General features: G+C 37.0%; 1 protein-coding gene across 21 annotated transcripts in view; it reads left to right on the forward strand.

Moving 5' to 3' along the window:
* The window catches only part of SYNE1 (spectrin repeat containing nuclear envelope protein 1), a 306,594-nt gene that overhangs the window by 133,784 nt on the left and 150,781 nt on the right, over nucleotides 1–22,029 (forward strand). For all 21 annotated transcript variants that reach the window (XM_039385717.1, XM_039385719.1, XM_039385731.1 and 18 more), the window contains 13 exons: nucleotides 1,790–1,993; nucleotides 2,934–3,141; nucleotides 3,893–4,005; nucleotides 4,667–4,872; nucleotides 5,894–6,049; nucleotides 7,196–7,487; nucleotides 8,184–8,356; nucleotides 10,327–10,636; nucleotides 12,434–12,598; nucleotides 13,908–14,264; nucleotides 18,078–18,214; nucleotides 19,158–19,335; nucleotides 21,501–21,683. In XM_039385717.1, coding sequence (XP_039241651.1) covers nucleotides 1,790–1,993; nucleotides 2,934–3,141; nucleotides 3,893–4,005; nucleotides 4,667–4,872; nucleotides 5,894–6,049; nucleotides 7,196–7,487; nucleotides 8,184–8,356; nucleotides 10,327–10,636; nucleotides 12,434–12,598; nucleotides 13,908–14,264; nucleotides 18,078–18,214; nucleotides 19,158–19,335; nucleotides 21,501–21,683 — 2,682 coding nt within the window. The remainder of the gene's footprint in view (nucleotides 1–1,789; nucleotides 1,994–2,933; nucleotides 3,142–3,892; nucleotides 4,006–4,666; nucleotides 4,873–5,893; nucleotides 6,050–7,195; nucleotides 7,488–8,183; nucleotides 8,357–10,326; nucleotides 10,637–12,433; nucleotides 12,599–13,907; nucleotides 14,265–18,077; nucleotides 18,215–19,157; nucleotides 19,336–21,500; nucleotides 21,684–22,029) is intronic.

Consider the following 22,029-nt stretch of genomic DNA (forward strand, 5'->3'; position numbering starts at 1 on the left):
AGATAAGCTGACTTCTGCAATTTCAGTAGGCAGGGAAATATCTTGGACATATCAGATATTAGTGGAATGTAATATAACACTGAAACCTTGTCCACATTTTGCTGTGACCACACACATAAGCCTAAATTACCAATTAGATGTAGTCAAGAACTCTATATTATAAAGATGTGCAAGTAATATAGAAGTGTTTATTGTCTCCCAAATTGTTTACTTTACATGAGAAGTTCAGGTTTAATCATATGTTTCATAATAAATATCTGTCCACTTAGAGAGTGCAACTGAGAGCAAATTATTTTGCAGAATACTGATGTTAATGAACACAAACCTATTTCCAACTACTAAATATGATAAATTAAAAAAAGTGGATCGTACCTACAATAAAATAATTTTCGCTGATATACAAATGCAAATTTGAAAATAAAACCTAAAAAAATAAATGAATAAAATAAATATCCATAGAAAACATAAATACCCAAATTATTTGCCTACATTAAGCGCTGAATAAGTAAACTACAGTATGATCATCTCATATACTAAGAACATAAGAATGTTCAGTAAGTGCTCATTTAGGAGTCTTGGTAGTCTTGGTGAATGACAGGTTGACTATGAGCTGGCAGTGTGCCCTTGTGTCCAGGAGAGCCAAGGGTATCCTTTCGTTGTGAAGAGTGTGGCCAGCAGGTTGAGGGACGGGATCCTCCCCCTCTACTCAGCCCTGGTGAGGCCACATCTGGCGTTGTGTGTCCAGTTCTTGGCTCCTCAGTACATGAAAGACAAAGAGCTACTGGAGATCCACATCCAGTGGATAGTCACAAAGATGATTTGGGGTCTAGAGCATCTCTCATGAGGAGAAACTGTGGGAGTTGGGCCTGTTTAGTCTAGAGAAGAGAAGACCACAAGGGGATCTCATCAGTGCATTTAAGTATCTCAAAGGCAGGTACCAAGAGGATAGTGCCAGACTCTTTTCAGTGGTGCACAGTGACAGGATGAGGAACAATGGCCATAAACTAAAGCACAAGTTCCACCTCAACACGAGGAAGAATTTCTTTACACTGAGGATGGCAGAGCACTGGAACAGACTGACCAGGGAGACTGAATGTCTCCCTCTCTGGAGACATTCAAAATTCACATGGAGAAGTCCCTGTGTCACCTCCTCTAGGTAACCCTGCCTTGGCAAGGGGGGTTGGATTAAATGATCTTCAGAGGTCCCTTCCACCCCTAATGAGTCTGTGATTCTGATTTATGTATAGTATCTTTTAATGGCTGATTTGATTTACTTTTATTAGTAATATGTGCACAGCTAACATCGAACTATAATTTCACATATTGCTGTCTTTAAAAAGGTTAATGGGCAGTAGTCTAACTTATTTTTGAACTGTCTTCAGTTTTCACCTGCCTTACACTGAGATACTTTAGGCCTCTCTGCTCTTAAAATTCACCAGTTGATCTTTTTTTTATAGAGCTAGTTGAATTTACATCATGTTCTGTATATATGGCAAATTAGTAAAGGAAAAAGATCAACTGTTTAATTTTTCAGAATTGGATAATAACTTCAACAGTTTGCAGTCTGGCTTTTTATAGTCAGTATCCCTTCTTTGGATTACAGTATATCTAAAGACTGAATCCTAAATGGTTGACATTTTTTATTTATGTAAGTATCTCGAGTTACAGCTGTAAAAAGAGAAAAATTATCATTGTGTGCCCCTTTCCTACCTTCCATTTTGCCAATAAGCATTTACCATAATAAAAGTTTTTTTATTAAATGCTTTAATACCTAACATTTTGTTTTTAGTTTATAGAATCAGATTTGAGGCAGAAGTTGGAACATGCCAAAGAAATGTCAGAGACAGCAAAAGAGACCCTGAAAGATTTCAGTACTCAGAAGATGGAGTTACAGAAGTCGATTGGTCAGATGACAGACTGGTTAACACAAGTGGAAGAGATGCTGTTAAGCTGTGCACGTAAACTGGACCCTGAAGTTCTAAATAAAGTAAAGGTTGGTGCTGAAGAAAATTAATATGCTTTTTCTTATGTAGTGATCTTTGGGTTTTTTGATCAGAACTGTTGTTGAGCATTGTACTTTAATTTTCATTTAGTAAAAAAATACGTATCTCCTGCACAGCTTCTAGATTATTAGCAAATAATACAGTGATAGTTTTTAGGTAGTTCCACCAATGAACAAAAGTTCTGATTTATCAACTTTATACAAATCTTTTAGAAGATTGTAATGAATAATATGGACTTCGTTGTGACAAGAAGTGTTTTTGTTACATTGAACTTCTTAGTTTTTACTCCAGGGTATTTGCAAGTCCATTGACTCCCTTGCAATATAAGTTATGAACTTACAACTCATCACAGTAAAAGATGCAAAATCAAACTCAATTTTAACACAAATTTCTACATCAGAAGTCCTCCTTAGTCCTCATATATAGCAATTTTTTTGTCTGCAACCTAGGCTCTCTTGATTGCATTCAATTATGCACATCATAACATGACAAATCATACGGAGATTTTTCTGAGTGAGGACATGTTATTGTTGATAGAGTAGCCAATTCACATTTAATTTTCAGACAAATGTTCCTTTTAAGTCAGATATAAAGTCCCTATCATTCAGAAATCCCACCAAATACCAGTGTCATATTGCATATCACATGTACTTTCAGACTTTGCTCAAAATAGCTACTGCTATTCAGTATGCCTTGAAATTTATTTATTTCTAATAGAGAAATGTTGTTGAGAAACAACATTTTTTGCATTTCTATGGTGGCTCTTTAATTTCAAGGATTCATCTCACTTGGAAAATTCAGGAAAGGTGATCCATCATTGTGTCTGGGACTTGGAGGAAAGAATATATGGGAGGAGAAGAATGCTTGAGAAAAAGAGGGTTCTTTTGTTTCTTTACAAATATTGTACTTATGTTATAACTTTATTTTCAGGAAACACAAAAAGACCTTCAGCTTCAGCAAAGCAGCATTGACTCAATGCGTGAGAACCTCAACAGCCTGTGTCGCAAATACCATTCTGTAGAGCTGGAAACTCTTGGTGGCACTGTCACTTTATTGATAAAGAAGTTTGAAGCTGTGAATCTGCTCTGTTCCAGAACACAGGCCAGACTGCAAGAGTCCTTGGAAAAACATTTTCTCTGTGAGTCTTCAGGCTTGTTAGCCCACAACCATGAATCATTCTGGAGTCTACCAGAGTCTCCAGTGATTTCACTTGCAATGTCAACTTTATTTTTTGTATGGAGCCTTTCAAAAAGTCCTGTTACCAAATGTTCATCTGATAATGGCTGTGAAACAAAGCATTTGACATAAACAGAATTGAACTTTAACCATTGCATATATAATGTAGTAGGCATGTAACAATGTAACCATGTAGTATGCATGAAAAGGCGCCTTTCCTCACTCTTAGTCTTCACTTCTTTTGTGTAAGTACACTTTTGTGTATTTGTCATAAAGAGATATAACCAAATGGAGGTGTTTATAGTGTAAAAGTACCCATATGAAGTATTTTCTGGGCTCATTGGATAGTCAGTGGAGACAAATAAGTAATTTTTAATCTTATTTTTTAAGATATTATTAAGATAATAATCTAGATTATATCTGGCATAAAATTAGGACATATCATAAACTGAAAAAGCCCATCTTTTCCTGTTGACTGCAAAGGGCAGCCTAGTGTGACTATTCAAATTTGGATATTTACAGTGGAAACATCTACGTTTTTGTGAAATTAATCTCACTCCCCATAGTTATTGAAGACAACGAGATTTATCTTGTTAGCTTTTACACACTGTTCCTGAAGGATAAAAGAGTTGCTTAAAACAACTGTATAGTATTGTGAATAATGCTGTGTCTCACAAAAATATTCTCTTCTCTATACTTTTTTATAAAATAAGATTCTGTGCAAGAATTCCAGGAATGGTTTTCTGGTGTGAAGGCTGCAGTGAAAGAATCATCTGACAGGTCTGGGGACAGCAAAACCATAGAGGCAAAGCTACACGACTTGCAGGTATAGTGAACAAATTAAAAAAAACCCAGTAATTAGCAATTTAATATCTCTATTATATCTCTAAAATAATTTGTAGACACTAACATATTTATCAGTTTTGTTTTTAAAAATTTAATATAAGGGTTGTTCAAGGCAGCAGTATATACGGTAGAAGGAATACAGTGAAAACTGTTCACACTTCTGAGGGATCAGAATTTAATTTCTGGAAGGTTTATATGTAACTAAACCATTCTTGTTTCTGATTCTTAATATTTTTTCCTTTTTTACCTTCTTCCTCTTCCTTTTTCAATTTTTCTTTACACTATTACTTAATCAACACTTCAGATTAACACTGATATGTCAAGGCTTATATGTATATACTTTCGGTGAGACAGAACATAAATAGCAGACACCTACTGTAAACAGCCCTAATGTGTAATGTCTTCAGGACATGATTAAACTATCCAGAGAAAACCATGACTACCTTGGGATCAAATAGGAAAATTGAGTGCTGTGAATTGTAGCACCACTTATTAAAATTTTATATGAACTATCTGCTTAGAATTGTTTCCATAACTAGACATGGTTGTCATCTTGTTGGGGAAATCGGACCACTTCTCATAGAAGTATTGCTTATCTTTAGTTATCAAATCTTGCATGTTTAAATTCTTTCATTATGCAGGGTGTGCTGGATTCTGTTAGTGAGGGACAGAACAAATTAGATGCTGCCTGCAAGGAAGGAGAAAATTTGTATGGTTGTTTACCCAAACCAGTTGTGAGCCATATTCAGGAGCAAATAGCAAAGTCTAAGCAGAACTTCCAGGAATTCCTCAACCAGTGTCTGAATGACAAGAAGGCCCTGGAAACTTGCGCCTCACACCTGGAAAAGTAAGTAATACTAGTAGTCACAAATGGAGTGCATGAAACTGTCTGGCTGCAGAACTATGGGGCAATATATGAAATTACTTCCAGTTGCTCTAGTCCTGTTTGCTTTTTTCTTTGGAAATGTTTAAGAGAAATTGAAGTTCTCTGATGAAAATGAAGCAAGAGGTCTTGCTCCAAGGGCATCAATTTGGTTAAAGAGTGGAGGATCAGGGTCATATATGCAGAAGTTCTCTGTAGCTTATGCAACCCCAAATCAGTAGTTGGGATTTCAGTAATTTAAATGCCATTTCCTGGAAGGAAAAGGTGTGATAAGTGTTCAATTTCTGCATTGGAGTTTGAAGGTAGTTTGCTTTTTATGCAGCACGTGCCTGTTCTGTCCCATTCCAGATGGACAGAATTACTAAGGAGCTAAGAAGAAAACACTCTTAAATTACTGCTTAGGGCTGGAATTATGGGAGTTAAAATATTTTCAGATCTAGCTAGATTCAAAACTCTTGCTAATTGAAAACAGTGTAGCAGTAATGGGTGAAACAGCAGGATGAGATTGTGCGCCTTCATTAAAGGAAAATGTTTTCAAACGTACAGCCAGAACTTGTTTTGCTGAGTTTCGAGCACTCCAGATTCCAGTTCTCTTCTGTTAGAGAAATTGAAAACACAATGCTTCAGCTGTTCTAAGTGTCAGTGCTGACACTTTTACCCATTTTTCATTCTTAGACTGAATCATTATAAGATTTTGGAAAAACCTTTCTTTTGGTCTGCTTTTATTGAATCTGGTAATAAGTAAAAGCACTGTCACTTTAAATCTTGGAGGCTTCTGTTCTGCCTGTAGTTCCCATGATTTTGCTGAACATTTTTAGAGAGTTGCTGAATATTTTTAGATTAGTAGTCACTGCAGAATTATGTTTTGTGTACAACTCTTATTCTCAACTTATGAAATGGATACCCAGTCTTGTGGATATTAACTTCTTACTAATTTTACTGCATTTGAGAAGTATTTTTAAGGGAGTATGTATCTGTTCCATAGCTTTGAAGATCAGTACAAGAAACTTGGCCTGTGGATGCATGACATGGAAGAAAGAATAAGCACAGAAGCATTAGGAGAGAGCAAGCAGCTTATTTCCGAGAAGAAAAAGGAGGTGCAAAAAGTGGAAAAATTCCTGGAAGAGTTGCTGAATTCAAGGTATATTGAAAGTACATTTTCTAAAATACTCTCACTTTTTCCTCTGCTAAAGCAATAGTAAAACTGAACTGTCTGTGAATAGAGGGTAAATCCAGATACTTCCAGTTTTTAAGGAATTTCAACGAACTCCAATATTTGGTGTTGATACATTTCTTACTAAGAAAAGCTTATCATACTTCATTAATAAATGGAAACTGAAAAATATAATTTTAAAAAATAAATCTTGAAAATATTGCTTTTACAAGCAATAGTGAAAATTACATTTATCATTATATCCATTTAAAAATTTTCTTTCCTTCTGTCCTGCAACATTCAGATCCAACCAGGTTAGCAGAATCCCCTTTCCATACAGCTGGCTTTATAAAAGAGCTCAAATAGCATCCACATTGGCTATGAAATCTTTCTAAAATTCAGAATTAGCCAATAGATGATGAAGTAATTGCTGTTTTCAGTACACAGTGGTTTTTTCAAATGCTTTTTTTATTATCAGGTTGCTGAAGATAGAACAGAAATAGTAGTCAGTTGTTCAAGCCTCACAGCATGCTAAAAACAAACACCCTGTCACTCCCTATCCCCTTGAGACTGATGCAAGACATTTTGGTCTGAGGCAAATTCCCTGTAATCACCAGATATCAGGAAGGGTGATCAAGTAGATTGAGATGAGCTGAGGCTGTATAAACCCAGTTTTAATCCCTTTTACTAACCCTTGTACTGAACCCCAGAGTCAGTGTCTAATCCTGGAAAAATAGCCTGACCTTTCATCATGCCTTCCTACCTGTCAAAGACTATAAACTTCTTAGAAGCTTTAGCAGGTGCAAAAAGGTAGCAGTTCATATAGAACTGGAAAGTTTGACATCTGAAAAGAAAATTAAGTTAGCTTTTAATTTAAATGTGTAACACAAAGATTTCAGTGTGATCATTCTGAGCTACAAAATCTGCATAAATGGCACTGCACTGAAGAAAAGATATTAATCAATACACACTGCTTATATTTGCTTTCAGTCCCTCCTAGATTATTTTTTCTTTTAATTATTAACTCTATCACTGGTGAAGTAGGTGACTATAATAGCAACCAATAATTTCTGATAGTTTCTATAATAATTTATGCTTTCTGAAACTGATTTCCACTCTCATTATTTTTTTCAGGGAATCTTTTGATCAGTTGTCCCAAATGGCACAGACTTTAAATGAAGAAGGCCATGGTGCAGGGAGGGAAGTGCGTCTGGCTTCTCAGCATCTCACCAATTATCAAAACATGGTCAAAAGTGTCAAGGAGAAGCTGCGAACTTGTCAGCTTGCACTCCAAGAGCATCTCACTCTGGAGGAGGCATCAGAGACTATGTGGTCATGGGTGAAAGAGGTTCAAGATAAACTGGCATCATCACAGAGCACTTTTGGTAGCAAAGCCACTCTGGAGAGACGACTGACACAAATACAGGTAAATAAGGATCAAACTAGAGATTAGACGTCAAGATTAATATTAGGTGTGAGCCATATCAGTGGAAAAGGTATATTTTTATATTTTATTCTTTTATAGTTATGAAGAAGAAGAATTTAAGGTGATCTTGATAAATTGGGATGGGAAGTATGAAAAACAGGATGAAGTTCAATGGAGATAGGTGCCAGGTATTACATTTCATAAGGAATAACGGACTATGAAAATGTATATTCAGGTCCCAAAAAGCTTTCTAATAGAGGAGAAGCCTTGAATAATTGACAAAGAGAGTCTGTGGTGTGTCCATCACAGCAGGTCTTCAGGAAGAGGTTAGATAAACATATATTAGGAAGATCCTCAAGGTAGAAGATCCTGCCATGGTCTTTCTTGAGATTTCTTCTAGCTGCATGATTCTGTCTTATTGTGCTGTGTTTGACCTCTTCATTATCTGCTGCAAGGTGAACAATATTTTAGGATGACCAATACAGTAAGAAACCTGTATAACTGCGGGAAAAACTACTGGGTCACCTGCACATGGTAAGGTACAGGCATTTACAAAAAGAGGTGCCTAGAAATTCATACTGGTATGATTATCAAGGATAAATGAGTTCAGAGAAGATGGTGTCCACTGTTTAAAGAATAACAGCTTTCATTTCTCATCAGGTTACATTTGATATTCTGACTCATTTTGCCTCACAGGAGATCCTCTTACTCAAAGGTGATGGTGAAGTTAAGCTGAACATGGCCATTGGAAAAGGAGAACAAGCACTTAAAAGCAGCAATGAAGAAGGCCAAAAAGTGATACAAACCGAGCTAGAGACATTGAAGGATGTATGGAATGACATCATCAGTACCTCAGTGAACTGGCAAAGGTAAGATAAGACTACTTGGAAAACACAGGTTTGCTGCCATCTTTGCTCACAGAGTGGTACCTCACTGCGCGTAGAAGTACATTCATTCATTACTGGTACGTGAGGGGAAATTTACATTGTCAGAGAGAATCAAAATTGCCTGGGAAAAATACGTCCTTTTAAAAAAAAAAAAAAGATGAGTTGACCCTATCAGATGAATCAAATTTCTTATGAGATGGTACTTGATAGTAATTTAAAAATGAAGAGAAATCACACAAATGCATACAGAGAAAAATCTGGAAAGGGCTTTCTGAGTTATTGAGCCTGTACTTGGGCAGGACCAAGAACATGTGACTGATATTTGCCTACCTCTTCCATACAAAACTCTAGGAAGGTTTCTCAATTCTGTTTTTCATTACTTTTTTTAATTAAAAAACAAAATCCTAATATCAACTACAAATAATCTTTCTTGCATATTAAGCTGATTTCATCTTGTTTTAACCTCAGTAGAAATGGGAAGTTTTTCTTACTGTCTATATGAGACTGTTTTATATATCTGAAGGCCTCTATCTTCTCTGTTCTAGATAGAGTGATGTTTCTCTGTACTAATACTTTCTGGACCTCTTTCATCTTTGCTTCTTATTCACTAGATTGAAGACTACCACTAGTTTGTCTACACTTTTCTTAAACTATAATAACTGAAAGTGGGCTGCCCTCTTACTGTATTTGAGACCTTACTAATTCTGCATAGTGTATCAGTACTTTCCATTCCCTTCACGTAACACTCTTCCTAATCCTCTCCAGAATGAGATTTTCCTTTCCTCTCAATAGTATAATTTTGCTGAATTTTGTTTACTTTATCCTCTATCTTCAAATCCTTTTTCACAGTACTAAACCTAGACAGTTATACCCAATTTTGTATTTGTAGATCTATCTGATTTCTCCTTCCTAAGTAAGCATTATTTTCACCATAAAATTCTATCTTTTTAAAATTTCTTTTAAGAACATCTGACATTTAAATCCTGTCATCCAAACTAGTTGCAGCTGCTTCCTTGTTGCTGTCATTTGTAGGTTTTACAAGCACCCTCTATTCTATCATCCCAGGTATTACCAGATAGAAATGACTCTTAGTGAGCTTCTGCATGATCCTGCTTCCTTTGTTCTCTAATGAAAACTAAAAAAATCAGAAAGGTCACAAATCTGTATTTTAGATAATCTGAGTGCTAGGATATCTGGGTCCTAAATATCAATGGGGGGAGCCATGGTATGGATAAATTGGATTTTTGCAATTGAAAGTGGTGCCACTTTCTTAGTTACTCCAAAATTGTAATCGAATCGCATGTAGAAAATTATAATGGGTTGTCTTCAATATGTCACTCAAATTTCAGCCAATTTTTGTCATAAAATACTGTTTAGATTAAGTTAGTCTTTGCATTTTGAGTGAAATCCTTACCACACGCTTGACTATCACTGAGTCCAGTGGAATGAGAATTACATTCCTCAGCATGGATCCCAGAGAAATACTGTGATCTAGTAGGAGGAACAATATATGTCAGGAGAATTTGTTATAAATTTTAAATGGTACTATAGATAATTGATTTGTTCTTTCAAAACTTGGCTGATTATCTCCTAATTGACAATAATTTCATAGGCTGCTGGATATTTTATTACTCCAGTAATGCTCAGTATTTTACTTTGCTGTACAGACACTGAAATGTGCTTTTAATTAGTCTGAGACAGATAGATCACTCATGTAACCTGAAATAGGGAAGCACTTGCATTAGGCTGTACCTAGTAGCCCAAAACGCACAGGAATTCTAGAATAACTAGGATGTCAATTAATATAGAAAACTAAAGCAAGATGCAGAAAAAAACATATTCTAAATATTATGCATGGCTACAGACTGTGTAACAAGGTATAAGCATACTCTTTTTTTTTCCAAATGTTCAGAAGTTCTCATCTGCACTTTGTCTGTTTCTTTTACTGTAAGCTGCCTAGATTCTGTTATTAGCCAGTGGAATGACTATCTGGAAAGGAAGAACCAGCTGGAACAGTGGTTAGAGAAATTGGATCGCAAAGTGGAACAGCCTTTAGAACCACAGATTGGTCTGAAGGAGAAGTTTGCTCAGCTGGACCACTTCCAGGCTATTGTTTCTGAGATAGAGGATCACTCTGATGATTTACAGCAACTCATTGACAAAGCTGTGGAACTATATGAAAAAACGGGAGATGATTCTTTTGGAGATGCAGCTCAGGAAGAGCTAAAAACACAGTTTAATGACATCTCAACTGTGGCCAAGGTAAGATAAAGATCTCCATTTCAAATAAATAAAATGTTTAAACCTTTGTATATATAGCTAAAAATTTGATTTTTGTAATTTTTTAGTAACTAAAGGATTGACTGTGTTTGAATCATCTTGCCTCTATTATGGTTAAGTCTAGTAAAAAATTGGATACAGTTTAGTAAAATTCAATGGAATGCAAAAACTGTATTGGGAATTTAAATTTCTATGGTTATTTTTGAAAAGTGAAGGCCATATATTTTATTCCTAGTTACATAAATACAGCAGTATTTTTGATATTCTTAAAGATTTATGTTCCTCTAACTCTTTTTCATTCATTCCTAGCACTTTTTTACCTAGAAGGGGAAGAATGAAATGCCTTCCTGAGAGACAGAATAAAATGCTTCCCTGACATATTGTCAGAAAGAGAAATCCTATTGTCAAAAAGATAAATGCCCATATTTTGTGGTGTTTCAAGTCACTAAGCACTGCACATGCTATACAGATATTCTGTTTGGTTTCTAAGGAAAAACCTATGAGCTAACTGAGACCTTCTGCCAACCGGATGAGGACAGCGAAACAATTTGCTTCCATTCTCCCTTTCTACTGGTGCTACATTTTGGTGTGAGCAATGTGAACAGAGATGCATGGCTTTCTTTACTGAGGCTCTTTTACTTCCCTAGAAAGGCTATTTTGTTTGCAGTCGGGTGTATGTGGACGTTTTCTTACCCTGTTGTTCCACAAAATGCATTAAGATATAAAAGCTTTGAGGATTTACTTTAGATCATCTTTGTTTAGCTAGTAACCATCCATTGTCTAGTTGATCCGATAGATTTTGAGAAATTATGATAATTATTTTCAGAGGGAACAGTAGGACTTATTAATCTAACTTAGTTTTTAAAAGCATCTGTTGAATGTTGAGTTAATCAAAGTTAAAAATAACTGAGTTTAACTTTTAGGTGGTTTAATTCGAAACTGTTTTCAAGACTCTTCAATCTAGATTAGAGTATCCATGCAGTAGTAAAAAGCTATTTGATTAGCTCACTTCACTTTTGGTTAGTTCTGATAAATACTCATTAGGGCTATCTCACAAGAATATAGCAACAAATCTAGTCTGTCAGACCAAAGGCAAATCTAGGCCACTATACTCCTTCACCGTTTCATAGTAAGGTAAACTGACGCACTTTAAGCTTACATTAAAAAGCTAAGATAGAGCCAGGAGGCAGTTGTATGTCTGTGTCAAGAAAAGCATCCTCCAGGACTGCAGGGCAGGTAGCTGTGGACAGCTGCCACCCCTGATCTGATGGTCAAAATGGGACTCATCATCATAAGAACCTTTTGCACTTCTGACCACTGGAACTCCTCCTTTGTGGTCTTCCTGTGAGGCATCTCTCTGACTCTGCTTAGCATTTGTAAATACTTGGTGCTTATAAATATTCTAAATAAGAGCTGTGTTTCTGGTAGCAATGCTGCTTCCTGGGAGTACTCAGGGGTGATCTGCAAGACTCTCTCCAGAGTGTATCAGGAAAAAGGCCTGCCGGAGTTGCACAACTGCAGCATTGATATCTATTAAACAATACATTAGACTGTGTTAACTTTTGTGTTCATCTTCAGATGGCCTATGCTCCAGCAGAAAATGCTTGTCCAGACCAACCTGACCCAAACCTTGTGCAGTGTAGCGCTGTGTTCTGCTGCTACAAGCTGTACTCTATCCAGTATGCACACTATAAAGTCAAACCAGCCTTGCATACTTAAAGCCAGCATAGTATTTAAGTACTTTAATGGTCTTTTTTTTTTTTCCCATCTGAATGATAGGAGAAAATGAGGAAAGTGGAAGATATTGTGAAGGATCATTTGCTCTACCTTGATGCTGTGCATGAATTCACAGACTGGCTGCATTCTGCAAAGGAAGAGCTTCACCGCTGGTCAGATGCATCTGGAGATACACCAACTATACAGAAGAAGCTGGCCAAAATCAATGTAAGATAAGTTAGCTTTCTTCTGTAATTCAGACTCTATGCTCTAAAATAAGCCCGAGTCAAACACTTGTGGGATCTTCAGTTATCTGAAAGCAAGCTTTCTAAGCTGTGCTTTGTTTTTCACTTCCTTCCCCGTATTAACAGATGGAGTAAAAGTATAATCAGATTTGTTAGTCACAGCACACGTGGAAACAATTTACCAGAGCTGAAGCCTAGTGGCATCACAGAAGAATGTTGCTTAGCTGATTAATGAAAATGCTTCTGTCCTCATCCCCAAATATGCTTTCTCCATGAGCAGAATTGTCTGAATCAAAGTCAGAAACAACCTTTTCTGCTTTGCATGAAATGGAGACGTGTAAAACAGCACAAGGATTGTCCTCCCCAAATACAGTAGAAATGTATGGGTTGCTTCTCTGTGCGTATTCTCCGTAGCCTGCATCTATTCTTCGGTATTTGAGTGCCTAAGCAGTTTTCATATTCCTGAATGCAGCATTAAAGCAGACTGCATGTTTTGCTTGTGTCTAGTGTTTACTTTCAGATAATTATAACATTTAATCTGCTCCTAAGCATGAGAGAGTGGGCCAGTGAACTTGAATGTTCTTTGAAGATTCAGGATCCCCAAAATCAAATTACAGATTTGTTGTACACTCTTGGGTAGTTTTCAGTCTCCTTTGTGCTCAAACTCCTGATCTTTTAAACAGGAAGGGGAGGAGATAGCAGTGTCTAGCTCATAAGACTAACAAGAGAAGAAATAACATCACTCTAGCATGCAGTGTTTGGGATGGTATTTATATTCTCCAGTTTCTTAAACTGAGAGGCCTCAAAATTCCCTTGTATGAGATATGTGAGACTGAAAGAGGACACTGTAGAACAAATTCAGCTCTGGAAAAAAAACCTCAGAAAAAAACCTCGTGCAATCAGTTTTGGCACACCACAGGTCACGGGTAGGCTGTAAACTGCATTACGTTTTTAAGACTGCTGCAAGCAGCTACACACCAGCCTTTCTTATTGAAAAGATCACAACAAAGTCGTTATGTTCCGAATCTCAGCCTAAAACGTTATTTTCAGCGTCTAAACCACGTGCATTCTTTCTCTCCAAAGCTTATGACAGTTTCAGAATCGTTTAATCCATGCAAGGTCCGCACATATCTATTGGGTTTTATTCCCCCCGGCCCCCGGCGGCGATTCCCAGAGTCGCGGCTCGGTGCGGGACGGGACGGGAGGAGACGGGACGCGTCCCCCGGGCGGGCCCCCGTTCGCGGCCATGGCGATGGCGGCCCCCGGGTTACCATGGCAATGTCGCCCTGCAGGAGCTGGTGGAGTCCCGGCAGGCCGGCGCGGGCCGGCTGTGCCGAGTGGAGACGCTGGCCCCCGCCGCGAAGCGCGGCACCACGGCCGGCGGGTGCCAGCTGCTGGCGGCCGAGATGCAGGCGCTGCAGGCGGACTGGCGGCAGTGGGAGGAGAGCGCCCGCCGCAGCCAGGGCGGCCTGCGGGACCTGCTGAGCCAGATGGCCCTGTCGGAGCGGGAGTTCGCGGCGCAGGCCGGGCGGCTGGAGGAGGCTGTGCAGCGGCTCGGCGGGCAGCTGGCCGCCTGGTCCCAGGGGCTGGTCCCCGCCGACAGCCGGCACACCGACGCCGAGGTCGTGGAGAGCTGGCGCAAGGAGAAAGTAAGGGCATGCTTCTTTTCCTAGCAGCTTCTTGGTTGTAAATGTATGGTCACTGTGGGTAGGAAACTTCCACCAAGCGGGGCTGTCAGGTAGAAATGTAATAAAGATGTACTCGTGAGAGATATTTCCATGAAATCCCAACTATCCAAACTCTTTTTAAAACTATGATCACAGTTAGCAGAAGACATTCTCCCCTTGGCCTCTGCCGTACAAGGCTTAGCAAACGCTGCCTGGATTTTAGGTGTTAAAACCAGGGCTCGCCCCTGTGATAAAGCCAAGGAGCTGGCACACCGGCTCTGAGCCGCGCTTCCAAGCTGCTCAGTGTTTCAAGCTGGAATAGCACTTGATGGAGGAAATGTGAAGCATTTCCTAAAAGCCAAGTAAGCAACTGGAGCCATTTCTGACTTCAAGTTTGTTTGGAGTGTGTTGAGCTTATACTTTCCTTCTCTTGAAATATCCTTTACACTCTGCACGTTGAAATTTAAAGAAGTTATTCTGTAAGTTTGCTAATTGCTTTGCTTTGGAATGCAGTGGAATTTAGAGAAATAGAGGTTGTTTCTGTTTCTAATTGTCTTCTAGCAAAAATATTCCCCATGTATGTATCACACACACACTACATAAATATATACATATATTTGCAACAGGCAAGATGCTTCTTTGTATGTATCTCAGCTACAGTGAATCAGAGATGTTGATGAAAGATACAGAGTATTTCCCTTACAGGGTAGTGTTGCAGTAAAGCAGTTTCAGTAAAGAGAGAAAGGTGTGTGATGCCTGCTTTCTGACCCCTTGACTGAAATCATATTCAAAAAAAACCCAGAACACCTTCTTTTTGAACTGAGATTATTAATCTTTTTCTCCAGTATCCAAAACAAGTTATTTCTGTGGCTTCCTCTTTCACAGAATTCCTTGCACAGATTTATAGAAACCGCTTGCTTGAATGCTTGTATGTATCCATAGGAGTAACAAAGCTGACATTAAGTTGCAGCAAACAGTGGTACAAATATGCGAGTATATATGTTTTTAAAAAGGAAAGGAAGACATGGGATTGTCATCAACACACCAGGCATTTTTTATTTCATAAATGGAAAAGTACTAAATTCAAAAGATATTGCTTTTATTAGTAGTATATATAATATGTATGTACTGTAGCTCTATGTAACAGTTGTAAACTTTGGCTAATGAGGAAAATGCAGCAGCATCTCAAGATATAACTATGCACAGCACTACTATGTAATTTTATTTATAGTTAGAGGAAATGTGACAGTACTCCTTCCATTTCTGGACCCCAGGGATAGGCTCTATTGTGAACATAAAATAGCACTGCAGCTTTCCATTTCCATTGTTTCACAGTGATTCTGTTGCTATGTAAGCCAAGGCCACAAATTAAAAATGCATTTCCTAATTCTCAGAATTATCAAGCTCATTTGGTTACTGTGTTATACTCAAGCTCTGTTCCCTTAGGTATGTGCAACATAAGAGCAACAGATTTTGCACTTGGAATTCAGCAAATTATTTTGGTAATTGTCAGATTCAAAATTAAATCTAGGTGGCTGCAACAGTGTTAGCACTCTTTCTGTATGGAAAAATGACATAGTTAAATTTACCCTGTTTTGCAAGTTATTGTTCCTGTTTGTTAGTAGGTTATAGCTAAGGCTGTATGTCATCAGAATAACCTTTTAGTAGTTTTTGAGGTAGGTTATTTGAAACGGAAAACTTGTATTGAAACCAGGCAGTTTTAAGCCTATACTAGTGTTAAGACATGCTTTCTTTACCAAAAAAAAGAGGTGTTTGCATTTCATTATGGTGATTCCTGCCCTAGGCAATTTGTGACATTCTGTGTGGTGTCCATTGTGTTGTTATTTCTAATGCTTTCAAAAAATCCTTTAAGTAGTTTAACATAAAGTAACATAAGCAAAAAGTAGTTTGTTTAAGGGTTTTTTCTAAGCATCATTGCTATTGCATAATTACTTAATTCAAATTCTGCATTATATGGCATTGAAACAAACTGGCAGTGTGTAATGTAAAAGAGTCTTTTAATCATGATTGAACAGATTGCTGCTGTATGAGTGGCTCAAAGAAGATAAAATCCATAATATGAATAATGTTAGTCAGAGGAGTCCTGAAAAATCTGCTGCAGCAAAATATTTTTTCAGACTAACAATAATACATAAAAGTTTTTACACCTAATACATCTGAAATGTCTCTAGACTTAATTTTACAAGGCTTCCCTGTAATCTGTAGATGCAAACAGATTTCTGTAATGTTAATATAATCAAGCTGTTATTAGGGTCTAAAGCTCTGTTGTTCATAGCCAACACCCACTTGTAGCTTCATTTTTTTCAAGATGGATAGTTGTGCTTTTTCTTCCTGACAGCTCAGTTACTACAAAAAAGCAATATATCTTTTATCTCTTTTTACTGGCTCAAAAACACGATATAGATCTTAAAAAATCAATGTCACAGTTTTGCAGACTTTTTCAGAAAAAGAGATATGAAGCAAGCACAAAGTTGCTTGTGAACAGCAGACACATGAGCTTCATCCGTGGTGCTTGCCCTTTTGCTGTTCTTATTAAGTCTGTTGATTAGCTTGCTAGACTCTTGCTAATGTTTCTTTTTACTTTTGTTTTGCATAAAGAGATATTTATTTATTGCAGAGTTAATATTTTACAGTGAAAAATCTGCTAAGTGAACATTTTTATCTCTGTAATGTGGATTGTGATATTTTGTAAACATTCTACATATGTTTTCAAGTGTATAATTTTTACTTTTCCTGGACATTCAGTATTATACTGATAGATTATTACAAATTGTTTACCATGTATATTTTCAAGCACCTTCATATATATATATATATATATTCAGAAATGTAATCTGGGGACATCCCTATTTCCCACTTCCGGGTCCCTATTCAAATCTGTCTTCATTTTCATGTGATCTGTTTCTTAAATTTATATTGTATGCTTCTTCCAGACTAGCACTTTAGCCAAACTAATCTGTACATGCCAAATGCTCTGGCCTGCCTGCACTGCAGAGTCTCTGCTGTTAGTCTAAGAGGACTGTCTGAAGAATTTAGTTCCTAGTGAGGCAAGGAGCCAAGTCTGCACTGCTCATTATGCTGGAGTAGCTGGCAGGATTCGACAGTGGAGATGCTGTGGACACCAACAAGCACCGTTTTTGTTGGAATACTTATCACACCTCTCCAAGTGACGAAAGCAAAGCCAACAAAAGAGCTTTTTTTGTTGTTGTTGGCTTAGCTGTCTCCAAAGAAAGAGTCTTTCCAGTGCAGCAGTGACAGGCAGTAACCCAGTTACTCTCACAGGATTGTGAGCAGCTGTACTTTTACATTATGAAGTCATCTGTGAAAGAGTTGAAGCTGATAAAAAGCTATGGGTGTAAATTAACTTTCTGGATACGGCTCAAAACAGTTTTTATCCAACATGCTAAACTCAAGTCAACAGGCCAATTTTATTTATATAAACATATATCATTTGCTGTTCCCTAATTATATGTACTTTCATATGTATGCAGCTAATTGACAAGAATATAGCTCATTTATTGAAATTAAATTTATATTTCAAAATGTGCTTTGAGAACATTTTGAGCTAAGAAAGTTGAGGCGTCCAGAAGTTTTATCTCTAGAAACTCATAATTTCAAATAAGCTTCTCTAGATTTGACTGCTAAAATACTCTTGATAAATATGCATAGATCATAAATTAGTTCGAATTTAAACTCTGATAAATTTTGATTCAAAAGATGTATTTTTTTTTTACACATACTCACCAATATTCTTCATTTCTTTTGTTTTAACAGGAAACATTGGATGCTCTAGTAGAGTCTGAACATATTACAGATGAGATCAAAAGTCAGTTGAACGATCTTTGTAGATTTTCCAGGGATCTGAGTACTCATTCTTCAAAAGTTTCAGGATTGATTAAGGAGTATAACAGGTACACATTCATCTTGTTTATATTTAATCCCATGTGTGTGTGGCAGGATGTGAGCCATCTTTTAGGGAACCATTAATTAGAATTTTAGAATTAGAGGTATGCAGTGATTAGAATCATTATTTTAATTTTGGTGTCAACAGAATTTATAGAAAGTAGTAAGTTGGATTTTTTTTGTTCTTTGGTTTTTTTTTCCCTTAAGCCAGGCTATGCCACTAAACTCAGGTGAAACTAAATGTATGTCCATACCTGACCTATTTCAGAAAGAGTACTTGTAAAAAACTGTGAGGTAGCAGCATGTCTTATTTGTCTGAAGGAGGAACAAGCTCCACCACCTAGTTATATACTTTTCTTCATTTTGTCCTTCAGTTTACTTTTCCTTGAAACAGGAACTAGCTAGGAGAGGTAGCATTTGCTTGCTTTCTGTCTTTCTCTCAGGTCACTCTCTCTAATTTACTTTGGAATGTGACACCTGCATTTCAGACACAAGATTCTGTTGTTTTTTGCAGGGGATTATAGCTTCTGCCTTCTGTAGCTGCAGAAGAAGGGTGTGATGTCTCAGATTGATCTCTTTTAACATTGTGGACTTAACTGAGCCACAGAAATAATCACTATGGTTCTGCACCCTGTCCCCATAGAGAGAAAAGGGCTTGCAGAGTCTGTTCAGGCTTTGTTGCTCTGAGTCACTCTCTGGAAACACTTATACCTGTCATATCTGTGACAGTTATGTCCCAATTTACATGCTTCACTTTTAAGAACTGAAAGCTTCTAGTGGATTTCCTGGTGCTTCAGTTATGTGCATAAATTTGGTAGGAGGAATCCAGGTTAACCTAACCTTACCATTGTATTTCTGAGAACTAAATAATAGCATTGTCACCTAACAGAGTCCTACCTTTCCTCACTCCCTCCCTTGCTCTTTTCTTCTCCCCTGATGTCATAAACCCAGTCTCTGCCTGCAAGCTTCAAAAGGATGTCAGAGCAAAGAGCAGATCTTGCAGCAAAGATTTCGGACGGCTTTCAGGGATTTTCAGCAGTGGCTGGTCAATGCAAAAGTCACCACTGCCAAATGCTTTGATGTGCCTCAAAATATCAGTGAAGCTTCAGGAAGTCTGCAGAAAATACAGGTAACTCTATGACAGTAAAATGCTAGTCTAAGGAAGACCCAATGAATTTCATATGCAGCTCAGATTGGATTGTTTGATTAATTACTATTTTTTATTGATGTTGTTATTGTTAACACCGAAGGTGACTAATTGCAAGGAAATAAACACTCTTTTTCTTTACTAATCTATATTGTTTAGTTTAATTGTTGGGCTACAGTTTGTAAGTAATCTCTCATAGTAGCTTTGTAGTTCTAACTGTCTGTTTCTTCTTTGCGATGGGAAAAATTATGTTTTAAGTGGGATACTACTCTAAAATCAGAATGATATCAGAATCGGGTCTTAGTATCTGGAATTATTTCACAGTTATGTGAATATTTTTCCTCATGTATGGAAGTGGAGCCCTTATGGTACAAGACCAGAGTTAAATTCTGTGCAGTGCAAGTGGGCATTTAAAAAGTGTCTTTTTCACATAAAGCTAAAATAAGTCCAAACAGTTCTGTAGAAAGGAGTGTCAACTGGAAGTTTATTTTAATAAATCAATTGAAAGAAATACTTCTATTAATAGAATAGAGCTCTAATTTTAACTGAAAATAGCAAAGTAAGAATTATATAATGCAACTGTTATACCTTTAGTTAGACAGTGTAACAGAAGAAATTCATATCTGTTTCTCAGAAAATAGCAAAAGCCAAATCACTTCCTTCTCCTTCTGGTAAATTCACTTTCCCTTGCTAAAGTGGTTTACTTAAAAGAGCAAAAAATGATATATTAATATATCAAATATTTCACTTCAGCATAATGAGAATATCTTCAGAGAAAATATCAGGGGGAAAAGTCCTGGTAATTTTTTACTTGAATATAAATGTTTTAGCAAAGTTGCAGGTTTTTTTCAACATTGGTAATTTTTTTTTCTTTATCACTGTAGCCCCCTCATAGCATAAGACCTTACCTTGCTCTCCTTCTTCCTGAAAGGAAGATGAGATTTCATTATAGATGAAATAAACTTTTTTTTGACTGCTTTAGGACTTCTGGTGATGTCTTAGTAACCTATATAAACTTTTTTTTTTTTTCCTTGAAAGTTAATGTTCTGTCTGTTAGCACATTTGACATAATTAACTTATGAGGCAAGTATATCTTAAATTTTAATATAGCCAGAACTTAATCCGTGTTATCTCAAAGCTAACAGACCCTTTGCATTCTCTATTAAGACCTCTAGTGTAACACAGAATCAGAACCTGACCTAGTAATTCTGGTATCAAACCTGTTACTCTTGAGCGTGAATGTGACACCTGCATTTCAGACACAAGATTCTGTTGTTTTTTGCAGGGGATTATGATTATGGATATGAAACTATTTGTGTATTACATAATCATAATAGTAACAGTTTAAAATATTGCTGTTCAAGACTGCTAATTTCTTTTGAGTCCTAAGTGCTCACAAAGTTTTTTAGTAATTATAAAAACATTGTCCCAATAAACTAGAATTTAAAAATCTGTCTCTTTCCTTACATATCTGTATAATTCTTGCACATGCCCTTTTCCATACACTTCTTGCTCTCCAGTATCATGCAAGATTTCTGTTAAAAAAGAATACTTTCAAACAGGGAAGATAAATTAAGGATACAGAGGTATAAACCACACAGATTGGACATTGCTCAGGATCTAAGCATCAGTCCACACCCCCACATGCTTGTGAGAAAGCCAGCATAGGTGGAGCTTACCCATGGGCAAGGCTCCAGTCCTGTGTGTGCCTCTGAGTGGGCCCCTGTGTTACCTCTGCCAGGATACTAGTTCGCTGAAATGAAACTTTTGTCACTTTCTGTACCATGGATATTTAAAGTATAATAACCAAGTAAATGACCAGTAACTGTCTCAGGAAATACAGAACATACAGGTGATCCTAGAGTCTTATATATACATTATTTAGACGTAGCATTTCTGGACTAAGTAACTGTTATCTGTAAATCCAATCAATACAAGGAATATTGAAATAGAATATACTGAAAGATGTGTTAGCATGTTAACAAGCAGAAACAGTAAACTCTTATCCCTCATAAATTTTCTGGGACCTTGCCTTTATTGGGACCCAAAGTTCACCAATTAGCTTCTTTTATTACTATTATTTTATTCTATTATTCTATTATTCTATACTATTATTTTATACTATTATTTTATTCTTTTATTTTTAGGAATTCTTATCGGAAAGTGAGAATGGGCAACAAAAGCTAAACCTGGTAGCATCCAAAGGAGAACTGCTGTGCTCTGTTTTACCAAAGGAAAAGGCTAAAGTTATCCAGGACAAATCTGCTACTGCTAAAGAAGATTGGAAAAATTTTATCACCACCCTCCACCAGAAGAAATCTGCATTGGAGGTATTGAACCAGTGGGGAAGGACTGGATCTAAATTTCCTCTTTGCTTCTGTTTCAAACAGCATAGCTTAGATTTTGTGTATAGCTGTAAGTTTTTATGATGTGACAGAATTAATATGTAACTATTTTCAAGAAGTCTTATTCTTCTGCTTACACTTTACTTTTGTTTGCTTCTATTTTTATGACCTGAATCCACTTTGATTTAAGTGAAATGTTTTATGGAGAAGGCTGTTGTTCAGAATCAAAGCTGGCAACTGCTCAGATTCATCAGAGTCTCATCAAATTGTACTGGGTTACTAAAACACATTTTCTTTTTGAAGAAGTATTTCTGCACAGGTTTCTGACACC

Source organism: Pipra filicauda, unplaced genomic scaffold (genome assembly GCF_003945595.2).
Source record: "Pipra filicauda isolate LSUMZ 115617 unplaced genomic scaffold, ASM394559v2 scaffold42_size3861933_pilon, whole genome shotgun sequence".
In the NCBI taxonomy this organism is placed as follows: Eukaryota; Metazoa; Chordata; class Aves; order Passeriformes; family Pipridae; genus Pipra; species Pipra filicauda.